The following is a 26,581-nucleotide window of genomic DNA, read 5'->3' on the forward strand; positions in this document are numbered from 1 at the left end:
TGAAAGAAACTCCTTTCAAATTGATAGTAGACATTTAATTCAATGTTGCAATATATAGATCAACTACTACTCATCTAGCCCCTTAATTTTTCTTGTGTACCTCATTGAAATAGAATGATTCTAGATCTAGACAGTGCAATACACATGTCAATGCCTATTTGGTAGAAAAATCAGTTCATATTTCAATCAACAGAAGCAGAGCAGGGTCCTTTCTTAAACATGTAGGACCTAAAGGTGTAAACACATTCCAATCAAACTAAAAATTGCACTAACCTTTTCTCCCTCCTTTTTTCCTATGCCTCCCTATAACCCTCTTAATAATTTCTACTTAAAATTTATCATCATTATTCTTACAATGTATCATTCCCATCATCTAAATTACTTTCCATTTTATTTGTCGCTTATTCGCTCTATTTTGGTATTTTGTATATTACTTATTTAAAGCTTGTTTTCTGTCTGTCTCTTGTATATAGGTTATGTTAAATAGTAACTAAGTTTAGGTACTTGCCTTTTTTTTTTACAAGTCCTGCTTTTCTTGGCAAGTCCCTCCGTTAAATTAATTGAACTTCAATATTTGTTATGAAATGTCTTTGAACTTTATGCATTATTTTGAACATGTATTTGTACTGTTCCTCCGATTATATATTTTGTTGAATGAAAATAAATACATCAATCAATAAAAAATTGGGACTGATCCAAACCACTATCTCTAAAGCTACATCATTTTAGATCGATTTTAATTAGAGTTTGATTTAAATCTTGAAAGACAAAGAAGTGAAACAAGTGGAATGCCTCTGGCCGTCTCACCTGCATCAAGCGATTCAACATAGCAGCAGTGCTGACTTGAAAACTACTATAACTCACACAAGATGTTCAGTGATACTTATACTCTTATTTCCACGTTTTATGAATTAGACCAATACACTTACACAGATAGGATGGTAATTCAACAAATACCCCCAATGCGGCCAAAGTTCATTGATCTCACATGACCTTTGACCTTGATCATGTGACCTGAAACTTGCACAGGATATTCAGTGATACTTGATTACTCTTATGTCCAAGTTTCAAAAGTCAGATCAATAAACTTGCAAAGTTATGATAATAATTCAACAGATACCCCATTATGGCCAAAGTTCATTGACCTTTGACCTTGGTCATGTGACCTAAAATGCGCACAGGATGTTCAGTGATACTTGATTACTCTTATGTCCAAGTTTTATGAACTAGACCAACATACATGTACTTTTAAAGTTATGATGGTAATTCAACAAATACCCCCAATTCGGCCAAAGTTCATTGACCCTAAATGACCTTTGACCTTGATCATGTGACCTGAAACTTGCACAGGATGTTCAGTGATACTTGATTACTATTATGTCCAAGTTTCATGAATAAGATCCAAAAACTTTTAAAGTTTTGATTGTAATTCAACAGATACCCCCAAATCAGCCAAAGTTCATTGACCCCAAATGACCTTTGACCTTGGTCATGTGACGTGAAACTCATGCAGGATGTTTGGTGATACTTGATTAAACTTATGTCCAAGTTTAATGAACTAGGTCCATATATTTTCTAAGTTATGATGACATTTCAAAAACTTAACCTCAGGTTAAGATTTTGATGTTGATTCCCCCAACATGGTCTAAGTTCATTGACCTTAAATGACCTTTGACCTTGGTCATGTGACATGAAACTCTGAAAGGATGTTCAGTAATACTTGATTAACCTTATGACCAAGTTTCATGAACTAGGTCCATATACTTTCTAAGTTATGATGTCATTTCAAAAACTTAACCTTAGGTTAAGATTTGAAGTTGACGCCGCCGCCGTCGGAAAAGCGGCGCCTATAGTCTCACTCTGCTATGCAGGTGAGACAAAAAGCAGATGTTAACTGGTACAATGTGTATTACATTTGAGTGAATATAGTCACCAAATTGTAGTATCATCATGAATGTTTGTATACATGTACCTCTATCCTCTTTCTATTTGTTTATAGCAATCTATTTCTGAATGAAGAAGTGAACAAAACAAATTTTTCACTATGGGCAATAAATTATGAACGCCTCAGAAAACATGGGTTGATGACGGCTAATCAGCCCGTACATAGAGAATGAATAAATAAAATGAATAAATAAATGAATAACATATAGAAATGAATTGAAGAATAGGATTGAATTGATATACCATGCATTAAAGTAAATATAAATACCATTCTGACCCATAAAACCAATCAATTTGTTTCATACCAGAAGATTCAAATCATTTGAAACGGATTGCTTGAAATTGCTTGAAATTCAATCCCATTCCCAGAATCATAGTAAGCAATGTCTGGACTGATTGATTTTATTACCTCTTGAGAGAGCTGGCTCGCTGCGAGCCTCTAGACTGGCCTGCTTGTGGACTCGGTTTGATGGTGTCTCATTACTCAGCTGGTGAGTAAGCCTTCGTATCCTCTTATCGTCCTGTTGAGACAAGACATCACACTTTAATTGGGCTCTGTGTCAACAAGCTACAAGTGCGTTTTACAAGCTCAATGCACTCTTCCATATGAATGGATGGAGAGGATGCAAAGAAGTCAAGGTGCTTCCACACCTAACCCGTGATACAAATACGAGGATCATGTCATAAAACAAATAATCGGTGATTTTCACTGTCTATTCCTTGCATCTGATTGGCTTGAAGCAAATTTGTCAATAAAAATCAGCGATACAGCAGACCTTCATTTTTGAGGAGCGCGATCGCGCCGACGCTCCTACTGCGCTCCTTGAAAAAATAAGAAGAGCAAAAAATCGAGCTCCTGAAAAAAAAAAAATTGCTAAAATTTGACATTTCACAGCTTTAAATCCATGAAATACCCTTCTTTTTTCCATAATTCCTTGAAATTACTTTGATTTAGTTGAAAACTATCAGAAAAATGAAGAATATTCATCTCTTTCCCGACTTTGATTTTAATTTAAACTCGGTAAATGTTGCAGTCCCATGTAGTCCCATATGTAGATTTTCATGGCAACACCATGGAAGTCTACATGTGGGACTATAAAATTTACCGAGGTAAGTTCAAATCAGAATCGGGAAAGAGGTGAATATTCTTCATTTTTCTGATAGTTTCAAACTAAATCAAAGTAATTTCAAGGAATTATGGAAAAAAAGAAGGCCATTTCAATGATTTAAAGCTGTGAAATGTGAAATTTTAGCAATTTTTTTTTTTTTAGCAGGAGCGTGTATGACATCTTGTAAATGTATTGACGTGTCCCAGGCCTAGTTTCACAACAGATTAATTAATAGCTAACACAGCTATTGCATATTACAATGTTAAGAAAAATCTACAATTTATCATACATGTATTGTAATGAATTGATTTGAGCTCCTCACGGAGAGCGATTCTGAGGAGCTCAATTGAGCTCCTCAAAAAAAATAAGGAGAGCGATTTATTGAGCTCCACAAAATTATAAACATGAAGGACTGATACAGAAAATACATTATAAAAAATAATGAAAATGCATTGAGCACAGAATACATTTCCGTCATTTCCAGGTATTTATCTGATTGGGCAGATGTGAATAATCCTACATGTAGATAAGGGCTTCCTCACAGGGAATAGGTTTGATTTGTGATCCATGGAAACATTGCAATTCTAGCCATTCAAACTACTGATGTGGATGTCAGCCAAGATACTAAACTCTTCAAACAAGCTGACTGACATTTCAAAGTTAAAAATGATATAATAAATAAAGTTCAAGTCAAATTCCCATAATCAATTTGGCACAGATATTAAAACCGTGTGATATAGTACTACATAAAGCTACTACCACATGGTAGAAAAATAAAAACTAATGAATTATGATTTTGTATAATGTATTATACCCGAGATTTCATGGTAGATCAATGAAACCAAAAGTTCTATTGAAAATCTGTCAAACTTTAAAATCCTTTTTCTTAGAAATTAAAGGTCAAGTCCACCTCAGAAAAATGTTGATTTGAATCAATAGAGAAAAATCAGACAAGCACAATGCTGAAGATTTCATAAAAATCGGATGTAAAATAAGAAAGTTATTCAAAGTTTCGCTTATTTTTAACAAAATAGTTGAATGAGCCAGTTACATCCAAATGAGAGATTTGATGATGTCACTCACTCACTATTTCTTTTGTTTTTGATTGTTTGAATTATACAATACTTCAATTTTTACGAACTTGACAATTTGGGACCTCCTTGCCTGAAGCACAAAATGTTAAATAATGGAATTCCATGTGTTCAGGGAGGAATGAAACTTCATTTCACATGACAATGATGAGAAAATCAAAATATTTCATATTTCAAACAATAAAAAACAAAAGAAATAGTGAGTGAATGACATCATCGACTCTCTCATTTGGATGTAGGTGGCTCGTTCATGTAACTGTTTTTGTGAAATGAAGCGAAATTTTGAAATGTCATAACTTTCTTATTTTACATCCGATTTTGTTGAAATTTACAGTGTTATGCTTGTTGAATTTTTCTCTTTTTATTCAAATCAAGTTTTTTGTTGGGGTGGACTTGTCCTTTAATCTAAACAATTTCACCCATTTGGTACCCCCTTTAAACACAATGGTTCATCAAAACAAACAATAATGTTATTTGCAACTGGTGTACTATCATCAATCAATATCACCAATAGCACTTTGACATATTGTTAAGGTTGTTTAATCACTGTACATGAGATAGAATGTGTCAACAATACACCTACAGAGCTTCAAATTAGCAATTTCCCAGGCCAGCTAAGAGTAATGCCTCCACAGCGTAGGTGGACACTGAAAAGTCTCTTTGTTGTAATTTTATCTGTATTTGTGCAATTTATTGCTAATAACAAAACAAATTACATTGGCAGCCTACGTGATGGTTTAAGTTCCCTTAGAAACAACCTACACATAATTTAGTGAAGCTATATCATTGAATTACAACAACAAAATGAATCTGAAAACATTATCACTTGTTTTCGTCTTTACGTATGGACTCACCTCACCAAAGTTGAGTTCAGGAGTAGATGGCGGCGACATATCATCGGAAACAGGCTGGCTTCTTAACAGAAACTTCTTTGCATTGGCTCTCCGTCTTGACGATGAATCTGCCTCCTCTTGCGACGTTTGTCTCCTCAACCTGGCATTCCCCTCCCCTTCTGACTTGGCTCCTTCTTCCGAACCCATACGCCTTCCCAACTTGGGGTTGCGTCCCCCGCCCGACTTCCCCGAACAGTCATGTTTCTTGTTCTGCCCCTCGGAATTCCGCCCTCCCGGCGAGTCCTTTTTCATCGATTCAAACGAGCGCTCCTTGCGCAACCGTCCCCTCCCGTTCCCTTCCTTCCCTTTGTCACTGTCAAAGGAGCGATCAAAGGAGTTCTTCTTGGTAAGCATGGCATTGCGTTTGCTTTCCTGTTTCTTTAGGTCATTGTTTTTGGTGGCACTTTGGGGCTTGGATTCCTGTTTACTGGGTTCTGTCTTACTGTAGGTTGTCGTGTCTGGTACATCAATCCGTATCTCTGCTATGTCGGGTGGCAAAGGCACATCTGCTACCTTGTCCTTGCCATTCTTCTCTCCTATCGTAATCTTTGGATCCATGGTGGTCTTGGGTTAGCTGCAGAAATTCAGGATCTAGTCTTCTAGCTCTACCTCTTGTATGTGATAATTGCTGACTGGCATCTATGAACCCAAAAAAAGGATTTACAATGAGGTGTCAAAAGTGTTGCTCCTTTATTCAGAATTCTCTAATTATGTGAACAAATTCGTAAGTCACACTCATGGAAATTTACATTTCATTAAGATTTGGTAAGGCCAAATTGGCCTTGGAGCATAGAAGGTGAGAGCATTTAAACTTATAAATTTTCTAAGATTATGACAAGAAAACCTTTTCTTATGTCAACTCGATTACAAAAATCTATGAACCTCTACAGCAATTCTAATTTGCTAGGGGAAAATCTTAACTTGACTGCAGATTTCAATAACTCATCAAGTACTTCTGGAGGTGGGGAGGGGGGGGGGGGGGGCGGGCATTACATTACGCTTGATATTTATGACCGATTTTAAATTTTTGTCATTGCTTGCCACAGAACACAATTACGTTTAATCATACAAATGATTGTTTTTTTATGTGTTACCATTGAGTTAACTTTGCTAGTTTTGACTTATCTGACTCAGCACTATGATCATTTTATTTAGCACCATCCTAAGTGAGTCAAAAACAAAGATTTTACTTTAAATATTCATTAATCTTAAAAATCTTTCTTTATTTTCCATCCATTCATTAATTCACTCACTCACTCATTCACTTAAATCAACTTTTCTATTAATTCATTTTTTCATCTTTTTTCATTCATCCATCCATCCATTCATTCATTCATTCACTCACTCACTCACTCTCACTCACTCATTCATATATAAACCCTTCAAAAAAAGTTTGGAAATCTGAGTTTGGCCATTAATTTCTCCCAACTCCCAATTTTACACCCCAATGCATATTTGTTTGTTTGTAATGTGTTTGATTCCATGTTAAGAAACCGCTAGGAAACTCACTCATCACCACGGAAAAAAAGAACAGTGACTTTCAATATTGTATCATATTGCAACTTGACTTTCCCCATATTTCAAGGCACTGCACCTCCATTTGAACCATAATCAAATCATGTAGGGTATCACTTTAAAGAGAATCAAATGATCTATTCATTGATATCAATCAAACATTGATATTCACTAAAACCAAGGAGGGATTATCGATCAAAGTCAGATTTCCAAACTTTTTTTGAGGAGTTTATATTTGTTATTCAATCATTAACTCATTAACTAACATGTATTTTTTTGAATTACTAATTAACTTACATCCTCAGTCACTTATTCATTCATTTTGATTTATTCATATTCATTTTCAATTCTAAATATTTGGGGGGTAATCAGTGGGCTTCAATTCTGTAAAAAAAAAAAAAAAAAAAAAAAAAAACCTCTACGGCCATTAGTTGTTCTAAACCCCAATGCGTTTATTAATTATTAAATCATTATTTTCTCAAACATGAATAAAAATAATCCTCGATCCAGGCTGCATCCTCAAATTCATCAAAGGGGTATCAGATAGCGATAGTGACAATCAGTTCCGCCTGTCTTCGTGCCCACATCGTCATTTTAAATCTCTCCAAGTATACTACACCCCCACAATCACACCCTTCCAGCATCATTACTTCAACTCTTCAACTTAATAGTCTCTTCATGTGTAACTGATTCGTCACTGGAATATAATCAGGGTCCTGTAACATAAATCTCATCAATTGATCGTGGGATTGATTTCTACTATTGATTGCATCGATTATTGTATGATCAATTATAAAATTAGCCCCACGATAAGTCAATGAAGATATGCTATAGGGTCCTTTAGCACAAAAAAGGGGCCCCAGTCCCAGTCAAGTGTCAAGTTATCTTAACTTTAAAAAAGCTTTATGAAATGGCCCCCTGGTCCTTTTTTTAAACTTGTATTTTTATAGATTCTGTCTCGTTTATTAGACTATTCATGAAGGTAGTAAAGAGAATTTTAAGGTCAGTATACAATCAAGTGGGGAAAGGAGTATTAACTTTCAGAGACTGATAGGATCCAAGGTAAATTGGAAGGTCCATGAATGTTTCAAGCAGTACAATTTTACACATTAAAGGCCAAGTCCAATGCAATAACAAGTTAAGAACAAAGGAGAAATTCAAGAAATTCAAGCAAAAACTCTGTATTTTCTTAAGACATTATACAGCACCTGTATCCCTATGTTTCACTTTTGCAACCCAAGACTACAGATAATAAAATTTGTTGGCATTCATCTGAACCATCATATCAGTCAATTTTGGTTAAAAAAAAATGATTTTGACATTTTTGCTGAAAATTACTACAAGTCCTATTCTATACATAACTAAATTTCTAGGCAGTAATCTATTTTAGTTTCTGAGATATCTGGGGATTTTCATGACAATGCCATACAAATTGTTGATAAAATGCGCAAATCCGTGCACTGTGACAAAGCTAACAACAGCTACACGCACTTAATATGCAAATGTGGGATCTGCCAAACCGTCGTATCTGCACTGCATGACTTTGCATGTGAAAGAGCGTTTTAGAACGTTTAACTTCATCGCATGCATTGAAATCGCGGGTGGTCAGGGTTGTTGCATCCCCTATGGCATTTTTGTACAGGGAAAATCTGAACTGTTCAGACCGAAATTACAAGCATGTAGCTCTGTTGCGAAATTTTCCCTGATTCTTGGTTTTATGTTAAAATAAAGATACCAATGCCAAGCAATTTTATTGATCTTTCAAACCATGTATTTTTCTAGCAATGAAAATGTTGTAAAGGCTGGTGAACAAAGTGTGGAAATTACAGTAAACTTTGAAGCTAATTGTCTCTAAAATGGGTTTGCATGGTCGTATGTGTGATACAACCGTTCGGATGGCCGCCGAGGATTTAGACGCTTTCAGATTAATTTCAACTTGGAGAATGTCAGGTATTCTCTGATCAAGAAATTTACATGATCTACCCATATTGGAAAATACCAGATATATTTGCCAGTGTGAAAGCAAATTACTTGCATTATTCTGAAAGAAAATACCCACTAAATAGTAGGTACAGGTCAAAATTTCAAGAACTTTCGCAGGGAATTTTCCAAAGTAGCAGGCGTGTGAAAGCACATCAAAATATTTTTTTTCAATCAAGGAAGTTGTTGGAGGAGCCAAAAGCTGCTCAGTTAGCGCTATTTTCAATTGAGCATCTCATCTGCAATCTGACCATACAACGCATGGTTACAACGTTATATCTCAAGGGTCTGGTTTGGATGGACAATACAAGTAATCATCAGGCACTTTGAGGCCAGAACAATATAGGTATTTTGGTATTTGATGGAACAACTTACCATTCTACTGGATGTCTTCTCAGATTTGGTAGGTTACGTTGTATCGTTTTCTTGCACATATTTTCTTTAATGTGATGTTGACAGTGTCATTCCCATTATATGAATAGTTCTACCTGAAAGAGGAGCAAAAAGGAAAGATGACAAAGAATAGTCAGAATTAATGTATTGCTATGGAAATATATAGATAGAAAAAAAGAAACCATTTTCCAATTTATGATACAAACACATTTGCATAATCTCATTTTTGGAAAAAGTGCCCCCCCCCTTTAGCAGCAGTTTATGGCAATTTTCAAATCCAATATAAATGCGACATGGGTCAGAATTTCAGTATCCAAGATTGTTGTGGTTTTAATAAGTCATTATATTCATAATTTGTGTTTTGTTTTTAATTACAGTATAAAAGAAGAACGGTCATATTTAGACATAACTTGAAACTGTCTAGCAAAATAAGGAAATTTAAAGTTAATTGGAGGCCCTATAATTTTCCAATAGCTGCCATGATACTGGTTAAAATCTTTCCAGAAATGTCAGCATCTAGCTAATTATTTTGTGCATGATTGTGCTAGATATCAGCCATACAGAATCTCAAGTCTGACTTGCAGATGGAAAAGGTAGCGGAGTGGAAGAAATCAGGTCTGAATTATACCACCCTAGAGGATTAGCCTTGTTCAAGGCTGCTAGGATGATATGAAGCATGAAGCGAGATTGATTAGGATGGCCTACTAGCAAGATGACCAAGTTGAGACAGGGGTCAAGACTAAAGGACAGTGCAGTTGGAGGACACAAGACAATGAACACGATGGTGAAGCACCGTGAAGGTATATTATCATATCTTATGAGCCCATAATAATAATGCATTGTGGTATGCAGGGCCCAACTGGAAGACAAGATGTAATGCTAAGCTGTTGTTGATTATCAATATTATTAGCTTAACATTGAAATGATTATTATCATTATCATCAAAATTAACACCACAATCATAAATCGCTGTCATCATCATCATCCCCAGTACCATCAATATTGCTATCGACATTACCATTATCTTTATCATCAACATCAAACAATCAGCATCACCGCCACCAACATCACCATTGTCACTAACATCACTGAAATTGCCATCAACATTACCATTATCTTTATCATCATCAACATCAAACAATCATTGTCATCATCATCATCATTGTGGTAGTCATTTATCATCATCATCTTTTACCTTCGATCTCATATAACCTATGCACAAAGTTCGGACAATGCAAACAATGACAACTATGATAAGAGCTAAGTAGTCTCACTGGATATAAAATCCTTATTTGTATTAATTTTTTTTAAATTTAATATCTGGCTTTAGGGTGTGGTCATTCCTCAATTTTCTTGCACATAATGGGGAGAATTCCCCCCCCCCCAATACTCTAATGATCAATAAGACACGGCGTTTGTTGATAATCACCCTTCACCTCTTCTACCTAATAATGAATAAGAAGAAAATGACAATGCTGGACTAGCTGAAATGCACTTTCGTACTGTCACCTTTTGAAGAGTAAGGGTGAAACTGATAATGATGGCTCCTAGCACACATTTTAATATCACCAATTGAATCAGGGGTGGTGGAAAATCAATATAAGGATTTACACTCTCTTGGTGACAGATGTCCTGTTCAAGTTCTCCCTTCTATGATTTGATGGGAAGTATATGACATGTTCACAATTCACCCATACTCCGCATCAAGACACACCCTCTCAATTTCCCGCTGCCATCGTTCTAAGATGCTCCAGCCACGTTCTATCGATCGCTCTCTCCCGTAAAATTATGTTGTGTAAACACAGAAATTCAATGCAATGCTGCTTGAATCATTAACACAGATGATCAACGTCCTGTGTACATTTTTCTTTGCGATTCAGGAGGATCATGTCGAGTACTGCTTCAATCGCTTTGAAGAAAAGAAAAGGGGTAAGGAAGGGGTGAGTTTGGTAATAAAGGGAGAATCTTAGAGGAAGTGGAGAAGTTTCAAACTTTTAAGACACCTCATACACATATACAAATATAAAATATTTTTCAATCCCAAACCAATGTTTTTATCTCTGACTTTTGACCATTGCTTCGAGATTTAGCTTAAATATGCAAAAGAGAATGAATATGAATATGGTTTCATTGCATTATGGAAGTATGTGTTTCAACCACATATTTCAATTAATGAAAACTTGCACTAATCCACCTTATTACAACTTTCTAACCAAAGAATATATGATTGGAAGGATTTAGAGTTGAACTATTAAACAACAAAAAAATAAAGGAAATAGGGGACGTTAACATTTACATCTAGCAGACATTTCGGTAGCCTATATTTCCAGTTAAGATAGATTGAATGACATGTGATATTCAGTTGACATTTAATTATGCACTTTGTGCTTTAAATCTAAATGTCATGAGAAGTTAAGAAAACATTGGCCTATATAAAGGCAGCAGCAATCAGTCTCCTACTGTGACGAAACCAGCGTGACTATATTCGACTCTCTCCCGTCCAATCTCCGAGCTCAAATCCAAGGAATCAAAACACTCCGCTCGGTAAGCTGAGTCTATTTACATCATGCCTTTTCAGAATGTGACGACAAAGTACGCATGGGGAAGTCAGCAGCTCAGAAGGTCAGCATGAATAGCGACGGCTTCAGCACACCTCACGCTCACACACACAAAAAAACAGTTTTCCTGAACGGTTTCCTTCACAGTGGCTATGAAACCCAAAAACATCCGTTTGACGTAAAATCACAGTAAATGACGTGATATATCTTGGCTCAAAAGGACATGTGCTTTGTTTGATGAAAAGAGATATATATGGAAATGGTACATCCTGATAGAGTATATAAACAAGTTTACTACAGAGCAAAAATAAAAAATAGCATCCAAAGAAAAGTTCTCCTCATGTCAGGTGACATCATTTTATACATTGTGATTGTATATTGAGTGAAGAAAACTCTGCAAATAACAAGTATATTTTTAGACCTTGCTTGGCTTTAGGAAATCTTATGTTTTATCTATAAAAGCTTCCGTCTATGAACTGAAATTATAAAACAGGTTTCCACTTCCCAGACATTCTATTCTACAAACACACACACCCACACTTTCACATAGGGTTATCATAATCAGATTTACTTCAATTCATTGTTGGTTTTAAGAAGCTAATTTTATCATTTTTAGCAACCATGTTTTATTATTCATAAGGATGTTGAACTGAATATTGAAATAAACACAGATTCTCAGCACTGCAAGTTCATAGCTTGTACTCCTTGCAGAGGTACTGTGACCCAATATAGAATTAGATATTCCTAAAACGAATATCATTTTCAAAATGATTTAGAAGATATCTTCATTACAGGTCTTCCTCTCGCAACAGAGAGTATGAATTGATTTGCTTGATATCAATTACAGTTGCAATCGGTGCTCTCAACCGATTGCATACAAATTCCTTGTAACATCCTTGAAGACTGACAAACTGAAGGTTTGTGAAAAGGGGTCTACAGAGTAGATAGTACCCTGGCTTGAGGCAAGCCATCCGGCCTGAGTGATTAGAACTATCCACATGGAAAAGGTTATTATACATCCCAATTCTTTCATTAGAGACTGGAAGGTGCACAGAGGGGCAGGAGGAGGAGGGGTGAAATAATGTTTTCCTTTGGAGTTGACCAACTAATCAAATATGGGAAAATACACATTTCATTTCGAAATATCATTAGACCAACTATCAAACGATTGTGATGTTTACAATGGGTAAACATATGGAACCTGTATACACATATGTAATATGTGATATGAAAAAAAAATCACTAACACTTTCAGGCTGTTACATGCCTTCTTCAGGTAAAAAGGCCACAAGCTTGTTGTTATGAAATCAGCTACATCTTAAACATCCTTCTGCAGATACAACCCAAACAAAGTGCTCCATAGTCCTTAAGCTCATATATCAAACAGACCTTATTTTTAAATATGGAAGAAATTAAATTTTTACAGCCTGCTTCTTTCAACCCATGGAGTACTTGACGTTGACCATCATACAATGTCAATCAGATGACAATGATAGTAACATGTTGGTGAATTCATTAATTCATTGATGAATGTCCATCTCTTTGCAGGTCCATGACATAATATACAACATCACTGTCATGACAATACACTGGTGATCAGACACAATATGCACTTATGATCTTATTTAAAGTTAAGCATTCAGAATCCAATTTTGAGCTTGGTGGTGACTGGAAGCAGACTGACAGGTAGCGCATGCATGCTGTCATCTAATCAGGCAACCAGTATCTCTGTGACATTTTCGGTGACCTACAGACATGCCGACCTACTTTACAAGAGGATGTGGATGGAGGACACATGACAATGAAACAAAAAGAAGAGAATGAGAAAGAGATTGAGACAGGGAGAGTGAAGGGGGAAAGTGGATACGGGAAAAAAGCAGAGATGGGTGAAAAGATTCACACATTTCCGAAATCCGACTCCCAATACTTGCATGCATGCAGAATCATTACATCTACTAACCCTTTGCACATGAATGCTGCAATTTTGCACATTTTTCCATTGAAATTCAGCAATCGCAATAATTAGTTTTCTTCTTAACCTTTGAATATGGAAGCTAAAATAAGGTTAATAAATCTTGGGTAACAATTATAGAATAATTATCATTATCTAATATTTCTTGGGTGACATTTATAGAATTATCAGTATCTCTACTGCAAAACAGTAATAAAGTTTCCAAGAAAATACCATAAAAACAATTATCATAATTATCTCCTAGAAGTTATTATTATCTGTTCTTGATGGATGAGATTCCAGGTTAGTTACTAATGAACAAAGAAGTTAAAAAAAGTATTTCTACATCAGGATCCTATGTGTTACCACAGTAGATCCCACATCAGCAGTAAAAACAACCCCTGGAAACTGGGGGTTGGGGAGGGGGGGGGTTTAACCCCACTTTTTTCAATAATCTTAAAGTTCATGTATAAAATGGACCACGACACCTAGAAATTTTATCAAGTGTATGCCAAATCATGTATGGCCCATTGGTCCCATTTTTGGATACCCTGAAATGAATTTCATTGTACACAAATGTCAATACTGGATATCAAGAAATAAGGTCAATTAATGGTAAATGTGTAATACATATGCCAAACATAATTTGGGATACAATGACTTAAAATAGATGTGACAGCCTCTTTGTAGCCATTCTTATCTTACCTGGGCAAGGCAGTATTTCACAACACACAGACCCAGATCACAGCACCGAAGGAACCAAGTTTCTACTGTGCCAGGCATTTAATTCAGTTAGCATTTGAAAACCCATTAGAGCTCATGCCTTGATTCCGTTTGACCTTTAGCTGCGGACCGCTTTCTGTGCGTCCTATTGCCACCAGATCCGGCACTGCCTGATCGGCCATTAATTGCCAGCGATTGCGTCAACGCTTGCTCGTAATTTAGAGGGAGCCTACCTATGGGGAGAAGGCCTGAATGATGTATGTCTTATAAATAGCTGCATCACTGGTGTTTAGCTTTTTCTTACCTAAGCTCTAGCATCCTGATCTGTATTATTGAGAACCAGAGCAGCGCATAGAGTGCGCAAGCAAGATATTTTAGCTGGATTTATCCCAAAAGGTTACTGCAAATTCACTGTTCATTCTTAACCCTTTGGTAATCTCACATGATATTTAAGGATATTTGTTAGTAGCCGTGCAATATGAAGTAGGATTTGTATGATAGAATGATGTATTCATATATCATACCACACTTCACTTTCTATAAATAGAAAATATGTGTGTTTTATGATATATCATTCAATTGCTGCAAATGCTGGTATTCATCACTAGGCAAAAATCACTTCGCCATCAGGATAAAAAAAATTAACTCCTGTTGTGACTGCTTCAAATATTACCTGAGAAGTATCAAATTTGTGCCGAGAATAATCTTGCCAATAAAAGTCTAATGACATAACCTTTGCTCTTCCTCCTCCTGCCGCCTCCTCCCTCTCCCTTCCCTCCTCCTCCTCTCCCTTCCCTCCTCCTCCTCCCCTGCCGCCTCCTCCTCCCTCTCCCTTCCCTCCTCCCTCTCCCTTCCCTCCTCCCTCTCCCTTCCCTCCTCCTCCTCCTCCTGCCGCCTCCTCCTCCCTCCCCTTCCCTCCTCCTCTCCCTTCCCTCCTCCTCCTCCGCCTCCTCCTCCCTCTCCCTCCCTCCTCCCTCTCCCTTCCCTCCTCCCTCTCCCTTCCCTCCTCCTCCTCCTCCTGCCGCCTCCTCCTCCCTCTCCCTTCCCTCCTCCCTCTCTTCCTCCTCCTCCTCCTGCCGCCTCCTCCTCCCTCTCCCTTCCCTCCTCCTCCCTCTCCCTTCCCTCCTCCTCCCTCTCCCTTCCCTCCTCCTCCTCCTGCCGCCTCCTCCTCCCCTCCCTTCCCTCCTCCCTCTCCCTTCCCTCCTCCTCCTCCTCCTCCTGCTGCCGCCTCCTCCTCCCTCTCCCTTCCCTCCTCCTCTCCCTTCCTCCTCCTCCTCCTGCTGCCTCCTCCTCCCTCTCCCTTCCCTCCTCCCTCTCCCTTCCCTCCTCCTCCTCCTGCCGCCTCCCTCTCCTCTTCCCTCCCCCTCTCCTCCCTCTCCCTCCCCTCCCTCTCCTCCCTCTCCTCCCTCCCTCCCTCCCCTCCTCCTCCTCTTCCCTCCTTCATCTTCCTGCCCTGCCTTGTCTCCTCTCCTCCTCTTCTGTTTGTCCTTGTCTTCAATAGCTCCCTTCTTCTGCCTCCTCTTACCACCACTCCTCATCCTCTTTCTCTTATCCTCCTTTTCTGTCTTCCATCCCTACTTCCTCCTCTCCTTCTCCTCATCCTGATTCCCCATCCTCCACCTCCCCCTCTTCCTCAGGTCCATCTTCTTTTTCTTCTCTTCCACCACCTTCCTCCCCCCCCTTCTCGGCCTAGAATTTATCATGTCTTCCACAATCATGTTCAATCTCTCAAAAAAAAATGTACTGGAAATACTGATTCAAAATGCTAAGTCACGTTGTAAAATCTTGATGGAAAACATGCATGCCTTATTAATGTGATGGGGGATCCCTCCTCAACAAAGCCTGCAGATCTATGCAAGCCATGACTTCTCTAAGCAGGGCAGAAGATAAAGAACCACAGAGAAAAATATTCTAGACAGGTTCCTAATTATACTTTGCCAAGTCACTTATCGTCAATCTCGCCAAATCGAACCCTCTATCATATTTGTGGACATTGCAGTCTGTTGCATGGCAACAAGAAAATTCTCATTAATGTATGAATAGCAGGTGAATTGGAGCAGCCAGTGTATTGTGTACATTATGCGTCCATGATCAGGGATCGCGGCTCCTCAACGAGACAGGCCATGTCACGTATTTCTCGGAAACCGAGATATGCCAGTCCAGAAAATTGATCAATATAAAGAAAAGTAGGGATGTATAGCTGCAGGAATGAGGACATTTCCTATTGATATCATATGGTAACAGCTAAATATCTTTTGAATGCTGAGTTGATTTTCAAAGCCTTCCACAAAACCTTCATACATTGCATACTCACAAGAGTTTTTAATATTCCATAATCTTGAATTAAAGTCACAACCTCGACCAACATTTCAACGAAGTTTCTTACACATTTGGCCTCAGTCAGTATGCAAACACACAATATACCTATCACTTTAAAGGGAAAGATGACCCTCATAGCTTCATGCTATGCTATCCCTTGTCAGATCTTAACTGATGTTTCCCTCAATGTTCTGCTTTTTAAAAAATGACAACTTGGCGTACGCATGGACATCCACTTTAGGATGTTTAGTTATAAACTATAAAAAGGGAAATGTTATTGTTCAAATATGAATTATTTCATAAAGATATTATAAAAGCTGAATGTTTAATCTTCACATCCTTGTAAATGCATATCATTCATGTCAAACAGTAACTGCATATACTGACACTCCCTCCTTAACAGTGTAATCTGATAAATGGAACTTGCTACAAGCATTAACAAGGCCGTTTTCCTCTCCTCAACAATTCTCACTCAGTAATACACTCTTCAAAGTACACTCTTTGTACATAAATAATCCATTGGGATACGGTGCTATCTAGACTGGGGCAACGAGAGGAGATCCACCTACGCACGCCAACAGGGGAGTTGCTGATATTTCCCGCATTTCTTTAGGGGCTCCCTCACGCATGCACATGTGTAAATTTCCAGCCTAAACTGTACTTTCAAATGACCTTCTTGTGATAATTTGACCTTTAAGGGAGCAAACAAACACAAAGCATGTGGGTGGTTGTGAGGAAAGATCTTGTTTGTACACACCCTATTGACAAGATTAAATAATGCATTGATTCCGTATTCGTGCCCTCATCATCATTTTCAATATCCCATATTGAAACAGCTAGGTGTATTCGTGCTGGTCTTGTGTCGAGACCAAAGTTTCAATCGAGGTCTGTGCCTGGAGACTACACTCAGCCTATATTTACCTTTATATCTCATAACCAATCAAACCAATCTTTTGCATTGGCTTTTAAAAAAAAATTTAGCTTTTATTTTGGATTGTTTGATTTTTGATTCTGTTCATTCTGATCTGCTCAAGATTTCAGCAAAGCAAGATGAGGAGAAATTTTTAGTACATTTTTATTCAGCACAATTTTGAGATGGAAGAGACAATAAGACAGAGACAATCAAAGAGAACGAGAGAGTGGAGAAAAAGAAGAAGATAGGGATGGAGAGAGAGAGATAAAAGAAGCAAGGGGTAGGGGATCTGAGTCCTGTGATTGATAGTATGCTTGATTTTCACAATAAATTGTACATTGTGGTCACTGCAATCGATTGTAAAGGTATTTTTCTACGATGATTGCTAGGCTTTGCATTACTGGCCCTTATGATTAACTAGGTAATTTGATATCTACTGCAGATAACTTAGCTCATGTATGCATTCATCTTAATACAAACAAGGGCACATTGCACAAAGACAATGTTACAGAAAGTCAAAATCAATTAGAAGTCTGGAAACTGAAAGATTACAAAACTAAACTTAAAAAGACACATTTGAATTGCTATACATTGGACAATAACAGGAATGGATTCAATAATGACTGACCCTGTTCATTGGTGAACAAATCTGTAAAATTTATTGTTTCATTCGGGCTGCTTTATATTCTGTATGATTTAAATTGGAATAGTAAATGACTATAATCTGCCAATGACCAAACACTTGTGTACTTGCTGTATTGAATAAATCCCATCTCGCTATGGAAGCTTGAGTGAGTATCATCACAACATTTTTTTTAATAGTTTTATACACTATCACAAACCGCTCAGACACAAACTTCTTAATTTCTGAACAGAAATAAAGCATTGTATTGTACACGCAAAATCATATCAGGTACAGGCATGAACACCAACCCTTAATACATGAAGAAACTATGTTTTTAATAGCATTCCATATACTCATACTATGAATACAATGCATACACACCATTGTGGAGTCGCTTAATGCTTTATGTAGCTAATCTATGTCCACATCTACTTTAGATGTGGATGGAGAATGAGCAAATTAGTGGATTTTTCTTTTACTTTCTCTTTTTTTCTTTTGACATATTCTTACCAGACTCGAGTATTTAATTCAAGCCAGTTTAAAAAAAAGTTTGTAGAATATATGATGCTCTTCATGTAGGCCCAGCCTCTCAACACACAATTATACTGAATAGATACCGTGCAGATACAGCACATTTTCATCAAAGAGGTACACATAGCATGAAACTGCCAAATTTACAACAACAAAAATGCAAGAAATTATATTGCTATGAAAGGAATTGAAATGTTGAGATCTTTAGTGTAATGAGTAAAAACTGAGCCAAATATTCTGAGGGGGGATAACATGGGTATGTTAGTAAAAAGAGTCATGCCACAAGCAAAAGCTTTGACCTTTTCTAAAATAAAAACCTAATTATGTCATTGTTTTTTATATAATATTCCACAAATGAAAATATTTCAGAATTTTCCATCTCCTTATCTTTCGTATTATTTGTATTTCTTCTGATCAATTAACTTTTTTGGGGGGCAAGGGGGCAGCAGTTGAAATATACCACTTTCAAAATACATTTAAATAAAAATATATACATGTACATGTAGGAGCTATTTATGATGAAGAAGTTTTTAGAAAGTTGCAAAATTCAATTATTTCATATAAGAACATAAATGTATATCAAATAGAAAAATATATGATTTTATTAAGTGATCACCACAGAAAAAAAATCACTACCCCATTTATCACTATGAGTTCAAGTAATTGGAGCTAATATGAAATCTACAAAGTAACTTTGAATACTTTCACATCTCTTATTAAAAATCTGTAAATATATTTCTGCTAATTCCATTGTTTTGCAGCCATGTTATTTTTTTCTTAAAGCAGTGTACGACAATAGGTAACAGAATTATTTTCTTTGCAAAGATAGAACTATTACTCTAATGGCAGATATGAAGCTCAAAGGCTTTTGTGGACCTCTTTACACTTAGGCAAGTTAGCGACTTTATGCAGCATTAAAACTGTTACAAATTCATTATTGTGTATGACTTAACTGCCCTCGGCAAATGACGTTATTGCACACAGATCTTACATTTTCACATTAATACTTTTTTTTCTAATGACACTTAAAAATACCACTTCTTGGCTCCAAACTATGCTTGAAAAACCAAGTTGAAGGTGTGACAGTGACACCATTCAAAAAAGGAGCATAAACCATATAAAGTTCTGTATCTTTGTCGACTAAGATCATTTTTTTCTTCACTTTTTTTGTCAGAATTTATTAACGGCCTACATTTAATTGTCCCCAGTTAAAATACTTCTTTCTTGCCACAGATGGAAAAAAATTGTCAATTCTCCACTGATTTGGTGGTTCTTCTTTGCTGAAGCCATATTAATCCATGCGAGTTGTGTGGGCGACATTTTCATGCAAAGGAATCGGTGTACTGCTTGTTTGACATTTTTCAGAAAATACAGATAATTTTCTGCTCAACAATATGATCTGAATTGTCACAAGAATTGAACTTGGGCAATATGTGCTCCCATTTAACAATCTATCAGGCCCCCCCCCCCAAAAAAAAAAGAAGAAGAAAATAAGAAAATAAAAACAAATAAAGATATGGATAAATAAAATTAATTAAAAAGCAAACAGAATAAATATTAGAAATAAACTAAAAATAACTAAATGTGTTAACAAATCATATCATTCTCTATTTATGTTAATCATCTGTTATAAATAGCAGAACTGTGTCTCTTTGAGTTCTCAAAAAAATTGCTTCAACTGCATACCATTCCATTTATGAATTCGAAGTCTACATTTATACCATAAATGAAAACTGTGTGTGTTGGGCAGGTAGGTTAGTATGCTCTAAACAACAATAGCCAAGTAATTTCAAGAGAGAGAAAAGAGGGAAGATAGTGAGAGAGAGAGTGCCCAATGATGAGATGGTGAAAGAATATATTGTTGCCTTGCTTTCAAAACAAATTTATGCAAAAGTACTAGCAAGTTTATATAAAGGGGGGAGGGGGCACTTTGTCAACATTTGTCCTCGAAAATAAAAACTGGTCGACTATGGAGGAAAAATGCCTCATAAAAATATGACAAGCCCAACATGATTTATAGTTTTTACTCTTTTTTTTGGGGGGCTACACTATTACACATGGCCCTGACCAGTATTGTGTGTAAATCCAAATAACATAGCTCATTACAATTAATAGAAAATTACCTTTCAAGGACTTGCACAGCAGATGATTTATTGATCAAAAGCCTGATAAAATCAATATTCAGTTTCCACACAATAAGTATTTCCTCATTAAGTATGCCATTCAAAAATGAGTTACAGTTTCAACATTATATTTACTGTTAGCATGAGCAGAGATAAAGATCTAGCAAGCTCTGACATTGTGAGATCTAGTGGTTAGGACATTGGACTCATGATTGTGAGGTTGTGAGTTCAAATCTTTGCTTCACTATTATCTCCACTATAGACAAGAAGGCCTGAGCATAATTTCTGTTGCCTATAACATTAACTAGACATAAAATTTCCCTGATGTAATTGGTTATATCAGCTTGGGGCTAATGCAACAGAAAGCTGCACTGCCAAGTTCCCACAGGAGTTAGTTCTACAAAAACATTGCCAAATTGCTGTGAAATTAAGGAATCTAGGCTGAAACCCCTGAGTACGCTGAAAATCACCAACTCAGATAAGCATACGTGGGAACATACAATACAGCTATTGGTAGGGAAAGACCCGTCAACGAAACAGAATCCCAAGCTTGTTTTGCTTATTACTCAGAGAAAGAAAGAGAGAGCAGCAAACCAGTCTGACAGAACTGCAACATCAAAATATGCTGCATTCTTATTTCTTTCATACTTTTAGAAGTTCCTTGGTCGTACAGTTACATCTACACATGAATCGCAGAGATTTTAGAAATTAAATGTCAGGGTCATCATGAATAATCTGTTTTAATGTGTGCATATTATTGTGCAAGATGTACGAAGACATACAGATTTAAAGGTAAATATGGTTTGAAATAATTCCTTGTTTCAATCAAGATATATTTATTCAGCAATTAGAGTATGTGCGAATGAAATTGGTGTCCGATTTGACTTTTATTTGAATGTAACTACTTGCTTCTTAGTTATTTTATTCTTACTTCATACTTTTCTTAAATCTTAAGTGCATATATTGTAAGCTCCTATGTGTAGTGCGCTATTTAAGAGCCAAGCATTATTATTTCTACTTATTCTCATCATCATCATCAACATCATCAATCATCATCATCACCATCATCGTCATCACATCATCATTTATCATCATCACCATCATCATCATCACCATCATCATCACCATCATCACCATCATCATCTATCATCATCACCATCATCATCATCACCATCATCATCATCACCATCATCATCATCTATCACCATCATCATCATCACCATCATCATCACCATCATCACCATCATCATCTATCATCATCACCATCATCATCATCACCATCATCATCATCACCATCATCATCATCTATCATCATCACCATCATCATCATTGTCATCATCATCATCATCATCATCATCATCATCTATCATCATCACCATCATCATCATTGTCATCGTCACCATCATTCATATCATTACTGTAAATGAGACGAGATGAATTGTGAAGCAGAGGATATCAACAGTAGTGGTGACATTCATATATTGAACAGCATTATGCAGTGCGTCCCACAAAAATGGAAACCCGTTATGAGATAGATTTCACAATTATGAAATATGTTACTATAAAATTTGAAACTCATGGCAAGGGTGGAATCTCATCTCTGATTTGAAACCAACAGCTAGGCAAATCATTCATGCATGGCAGATTACAAACGATAAATATTGAGACATATCAGAAATGATTTGCACAGAAACTCATGTGTGAATCTGAATGCATTCTCATTTCAGGGATCAGTGAGATAATCTTAACAAAGAATACAAAGAGATGCTAATGAGGCAACCGTCGAATAAGCACGGCCGTCGTATCACAAACCAATCTTGTCAAATTATTTTTGCGCAATCTGGTTTTGACATAAAAAAAAAATCGTCCTGCTCATTAATGCTTGAATCGTTTGTCTCATATAAGGTATCAAATTGCAAAAGGAATAATAGAATTAAATGATTATGTAAATTAAATATCATAATTCATTTGCTTTTGAAGAAAAGGACATGGGAATCCTCGTTTCTTTTTTTATGGGACGCACTGTATATTGTGCATTTTACTCTCTCAAACATAAATTAATAGCAAATACTCTCATTTATGGATTAATCATGGGTCAGTCATATTCTCTCTGAATGCAGGCTTATATATGATACAGTAGATCCTCAAAAATGATCAATTATGAAATATGCATTGAACACTTATCAAGTTAATAGAAAATAAATCATCAACTAAGCCAATATTTCCGCATAAATATAATTTTTAACATTCTTCAGGACTTCATATTAAAAATACATATAGTATAGTTGAATTTGGGATTTGCTTAAAGGGGAATTCCACCTCACCTTGACATAATATTAATTTTAATGAAAGTATAAATATTTAAGAGCAATTTTGAAATAATTAAGGTTCAAAATTCATTCAAGAATAACATAAAAATAATACACTGTCCTCTGGTAATATGTGGAAAGTGAGTACATTAATTTTTATCACTTCAGAATTAATTCTTCATTCTTTTAATAAGTAAATTGATGAATTATCAAATAAACATATTTTTATTTCATTCAGTCTAGCCTGGTTTTTGTAGTTCAATGTTGCCAGATGACGCTAGCCAATTCAAAACTTTAGTTTAGATGTGTTCAAATTGAACTTTATTTTAATGAACATTTGATTGCCCTTCAATGGCTCCGCTATTGGAAATTTAAAGAGTGCTTCAGCTAGAAAATCAAATAACTGTTTAATTGCGAAATTTGTGGTTACAACAGCAATGATTCCGCCAACAAGCTTTCAAGGTTTCCATAAAATTACATAAACCTGACATATTTCAAATTGCATGCTGCCTTGGTTTTAATGTGAATGCTCGTCAGCATGGCAAAATACAGATCTGTGTTTTGCCTTGTCAATCAATAATACAGTACCATCAAAGGGGAGAAATGATCTTAACATGAATTACCAACAGATAACCCACAAGGATACTGTGTATTTATAGGTATAGATCCTGTGCTTTAAACCTCTCAAACATTCACAGCAAAAACTGGTGCTGATTGGTGTACATGATCCAGTCACTTTACTCCCATTTGAATTTCGGTGCTAGTTCAACACCTACGGGTGCTAATACAACACTTTGGGTTGTTACTCTATATACACTCTTCCGTGTTATGTTCTAGGGTGTAATGCTAACACCTCAGGGGCCCGTTTCATAAAGTTGTTGTAAGTTAGAAGAGACTTTAAAAACGACTAGTGATCCTTTCTTATGATATTTACCATTAAATGTTCACTAGTGATTATTTAGTGAGTAAGAAAGGATCACCAGTCATTCTTAAAGTCGCTCTTAACTTCTGAACAGCTTTATGAAACACCCACCAGGATGTGATCTTCTAAGGAGACCAACCTGTGTTCGTTTTAAAACCAGTTTTTACAATGTTGATTTGAACGTTACAAATATTTCAGCTCCGGTATACTGTGACACTGATATGTACAATGTATATTAATACACCTTGGACTTGATATGAAATATGATAACTACTGAGCAACAAGAGATATTCGCACACACCAGAAATTGTTTACATTACTGAAATATCACATTAGGAGCAAGTAAAAAGGAACAGTATTATATTACTTATCAGCTGGTACATACACGTGTGTAGTGCTCGTACACTGATGAGTTTGACCCTATGTGAATGGCCAACATACAGCTTTGCACACCACAAAGATGTGCATTATGCCCCCCGAAGCAATATGAATCCGGAATGGCCATTAGAAATTATTGACGAGATCCTCAACTTTGCAATTAGCAAATGAATGGGATGCCGTATAGAATTACCATGCTAATGGAAACTGGGCCATGCATTCATTCCCAGTCATTATCTTTGGCGAAGAAGAGACCCTTCTTTAAATCATTTATCAAGATTTTTCTGGATACAAAATTTATAAAGATATATTTTAGTATAGGATGATAATGACATTACCTACATGTACAACTCACAGAAACATATTTTGTTGCTTCCAGCCAACGTCTAGCTCAATACTTCCTTTTCAATTAGTAGGTGCCCCATAAATGTTGAGGACAAGGAATTATCTTGAAGAGGTCAAAGACCATTCATACTGCCAGTGCATGTTTCATTAGAACTATGGTACATCATACAATTCATACATGTTCCATGCTCTGGAGTTGAATATCATACAACGGGTTCAATGATGTAGCCAATTGCGAGTGAATAAGCAAGTCACATGTTCATTATTTAATTCTACACAACCTTATCAGCTAAGCATTTTTGTGGTGCATTTTGGATGTATCATTATATCAAAACTATGACATAATTCAGCTCCATTTCCCTCCAAACAAATGCTGTGACAAGGATTATGATGCCATTTCTCAGGCATGCACAGTGGTACATGTACATTTGTGATGTCACAACAGAAAGTAGTTGTGGCCTCTTTGCCTATACAATCCAAGGAAATTTGGAAGGATTTGAACTAAAAACTTACACTACACTGTACAGATCAGACTGGAAACATGCTTTATAAAACAAATAATGCACAAGTTTTACATTTTAAATGTTAGTGATTAGTGGTCTCTGGAAATCACAAGATGTGCAACAAAGCCACTAATACACTCACACATGTGCATCATATCGTCGCACGCGCCACGAACCGTCCTCTCTGGAAAAGATACAGTGTGCTATCGCGCCTCGTGATTTCACCACAAACCGGCCGCTCTGTTACGATGCTCACTGTAACGTAAATAATTCACTTCAAGAAAATATAAAGATATGGGCGGAACTTTAGAACCTGAACTACCAAACAAAGACACCGGTAAATAATTTGATATCATTGTAGTTGCACTTATTGCTGGTTATAAAAAAGCTTTTCTTTAAATGCGTTTTCTGCCAAACTAACTTTCACATCGAAGTGCGCAGAGAGGACGGTTCGTGGTGTGTGCGATGATATCAGAGATGCCAACCCTCCCGATTTCATCGGAGGCTCCCGAAAATTCATCCCAACTCCCGCCCTTACGATTATCATCCTTATCCTCCCGAAATTACAATTTTTTTTGCATTGATCAAATTGGATTGGAAGGACATGTATCGTCTGCTAACTTTAGCATGTAGTAACTCCATTACGTTTGCTGCTACTAAATTCTGTGTGAAAGGTAGACAAATAAGGAGCAGCGAAAAGCTGGTGCATGTGATATGCCCAACGGGAATCCACTGTGCACCCGGCCGGTAGGCCCGGCTAGCTTCGCGAAGCGTGTGCGCTCGCGGCCACTGGATTTGTCGAGTCGTGCGGTGGAATATCGGTGTGTGATTTCGGCGTATTGATGGGTTGATATTGACATGAAATGGCGGAAAATCAACAAAAGAAGACCAAGAAATGGTCTCAGAAGTATAAGACTGAATACAGTCTCCAGTTCCTGTGTGTTCAGAAGTTGGAAAGAGGAATTTACCATGCATTTTGCGCAATTTGCAGCGTGGACATTTCAGTTGGGCACGGAGGTCGTGATGATAATTCGGAAGCACTTAACGTTCGGGAGCAAACGGCATAGGCCTACGGACATTGCGAAGACAAGATCTTTGAGCTCCACTAGGTTTGACTAGTACCCTGTTGTCTTTATTTCACCAAGCAAGGGACCAGCGCTGAGCTTTTCTTTACTGGATTTATAGTGGAACATAACCTGCCTATATCCGATAGTGATAATTCCTCCTTATTATTACAGGTAGGGCCTACTCCTTTTGTCCCCTCATTTTTTTTTACATGTAAAAATGCATATTTGATATTTTTTATGTTAAAAAAGTGGGAACAATGTTTATTTGAAAACATGTGAAATGCCCCCAAAATAAGGGTCAGATTGCACCAGAGAGCATCTAGAAACCCAGAGCTGGACCCCGGCCGCAAGGGTCGAGCGCTCTGCGCTCGAGATGTGCGCTATGCGCA

The 26,581-nt window shown here is 36.8% G+C and overlaps 1 protein-coding gene across 5 annotated transcripts in view; it reads right to left on the bottom strand.

The window, feature by feature from the left end:
- The window catches only part of LOC121411532 (cAMP-regulated phosphoprotein 21-like), a 97,740-nt gene that overhangs the window by 19,833 nt on the left and 51,326 nt on the right, over positions 1–26,581 (bottom strand). For all 5 annotated transcript variants that reach the window (XM_041604312.1, XM_041604313.1, XM_041604309.1 and 2 more), the window contains 3 exons: positions 8,908–9,020; positions 4,999–5,676; positions 2,354–2,465 (listed from right to left, as the gene is read on the bottom strand). In XM_041604312.1, coding sequence (XP_041460246.1) covers positions 2,354–2,465; positions 4,999–5,595 — 709 coding nt within the window. In that variant the 5' untranslated portion in view covers positions 5,596–5,676; positions 8,908–9,020. The remainder of the gene's footprint in view (positions 1–2,353; positions 2,466–4,998; positions 5,677–8,907; positions 9,021–26,581) is intronic.

This window comes from Lytechinus variegatus, chromosome 3 (genome assembly GCF_018143015.1).
Source record: "Lytechinus variegatus isolate NC3 chromosome 3, Lvar_3.0, whole genome shotgun sequence".
Taxonomy (NCBI): Eukaryota; Metazoa; Echinodermata; class Echinoidea; order Temnopleuroida; family Toxopneustidae; genus Lytechinus; species Lytechinus variegatus.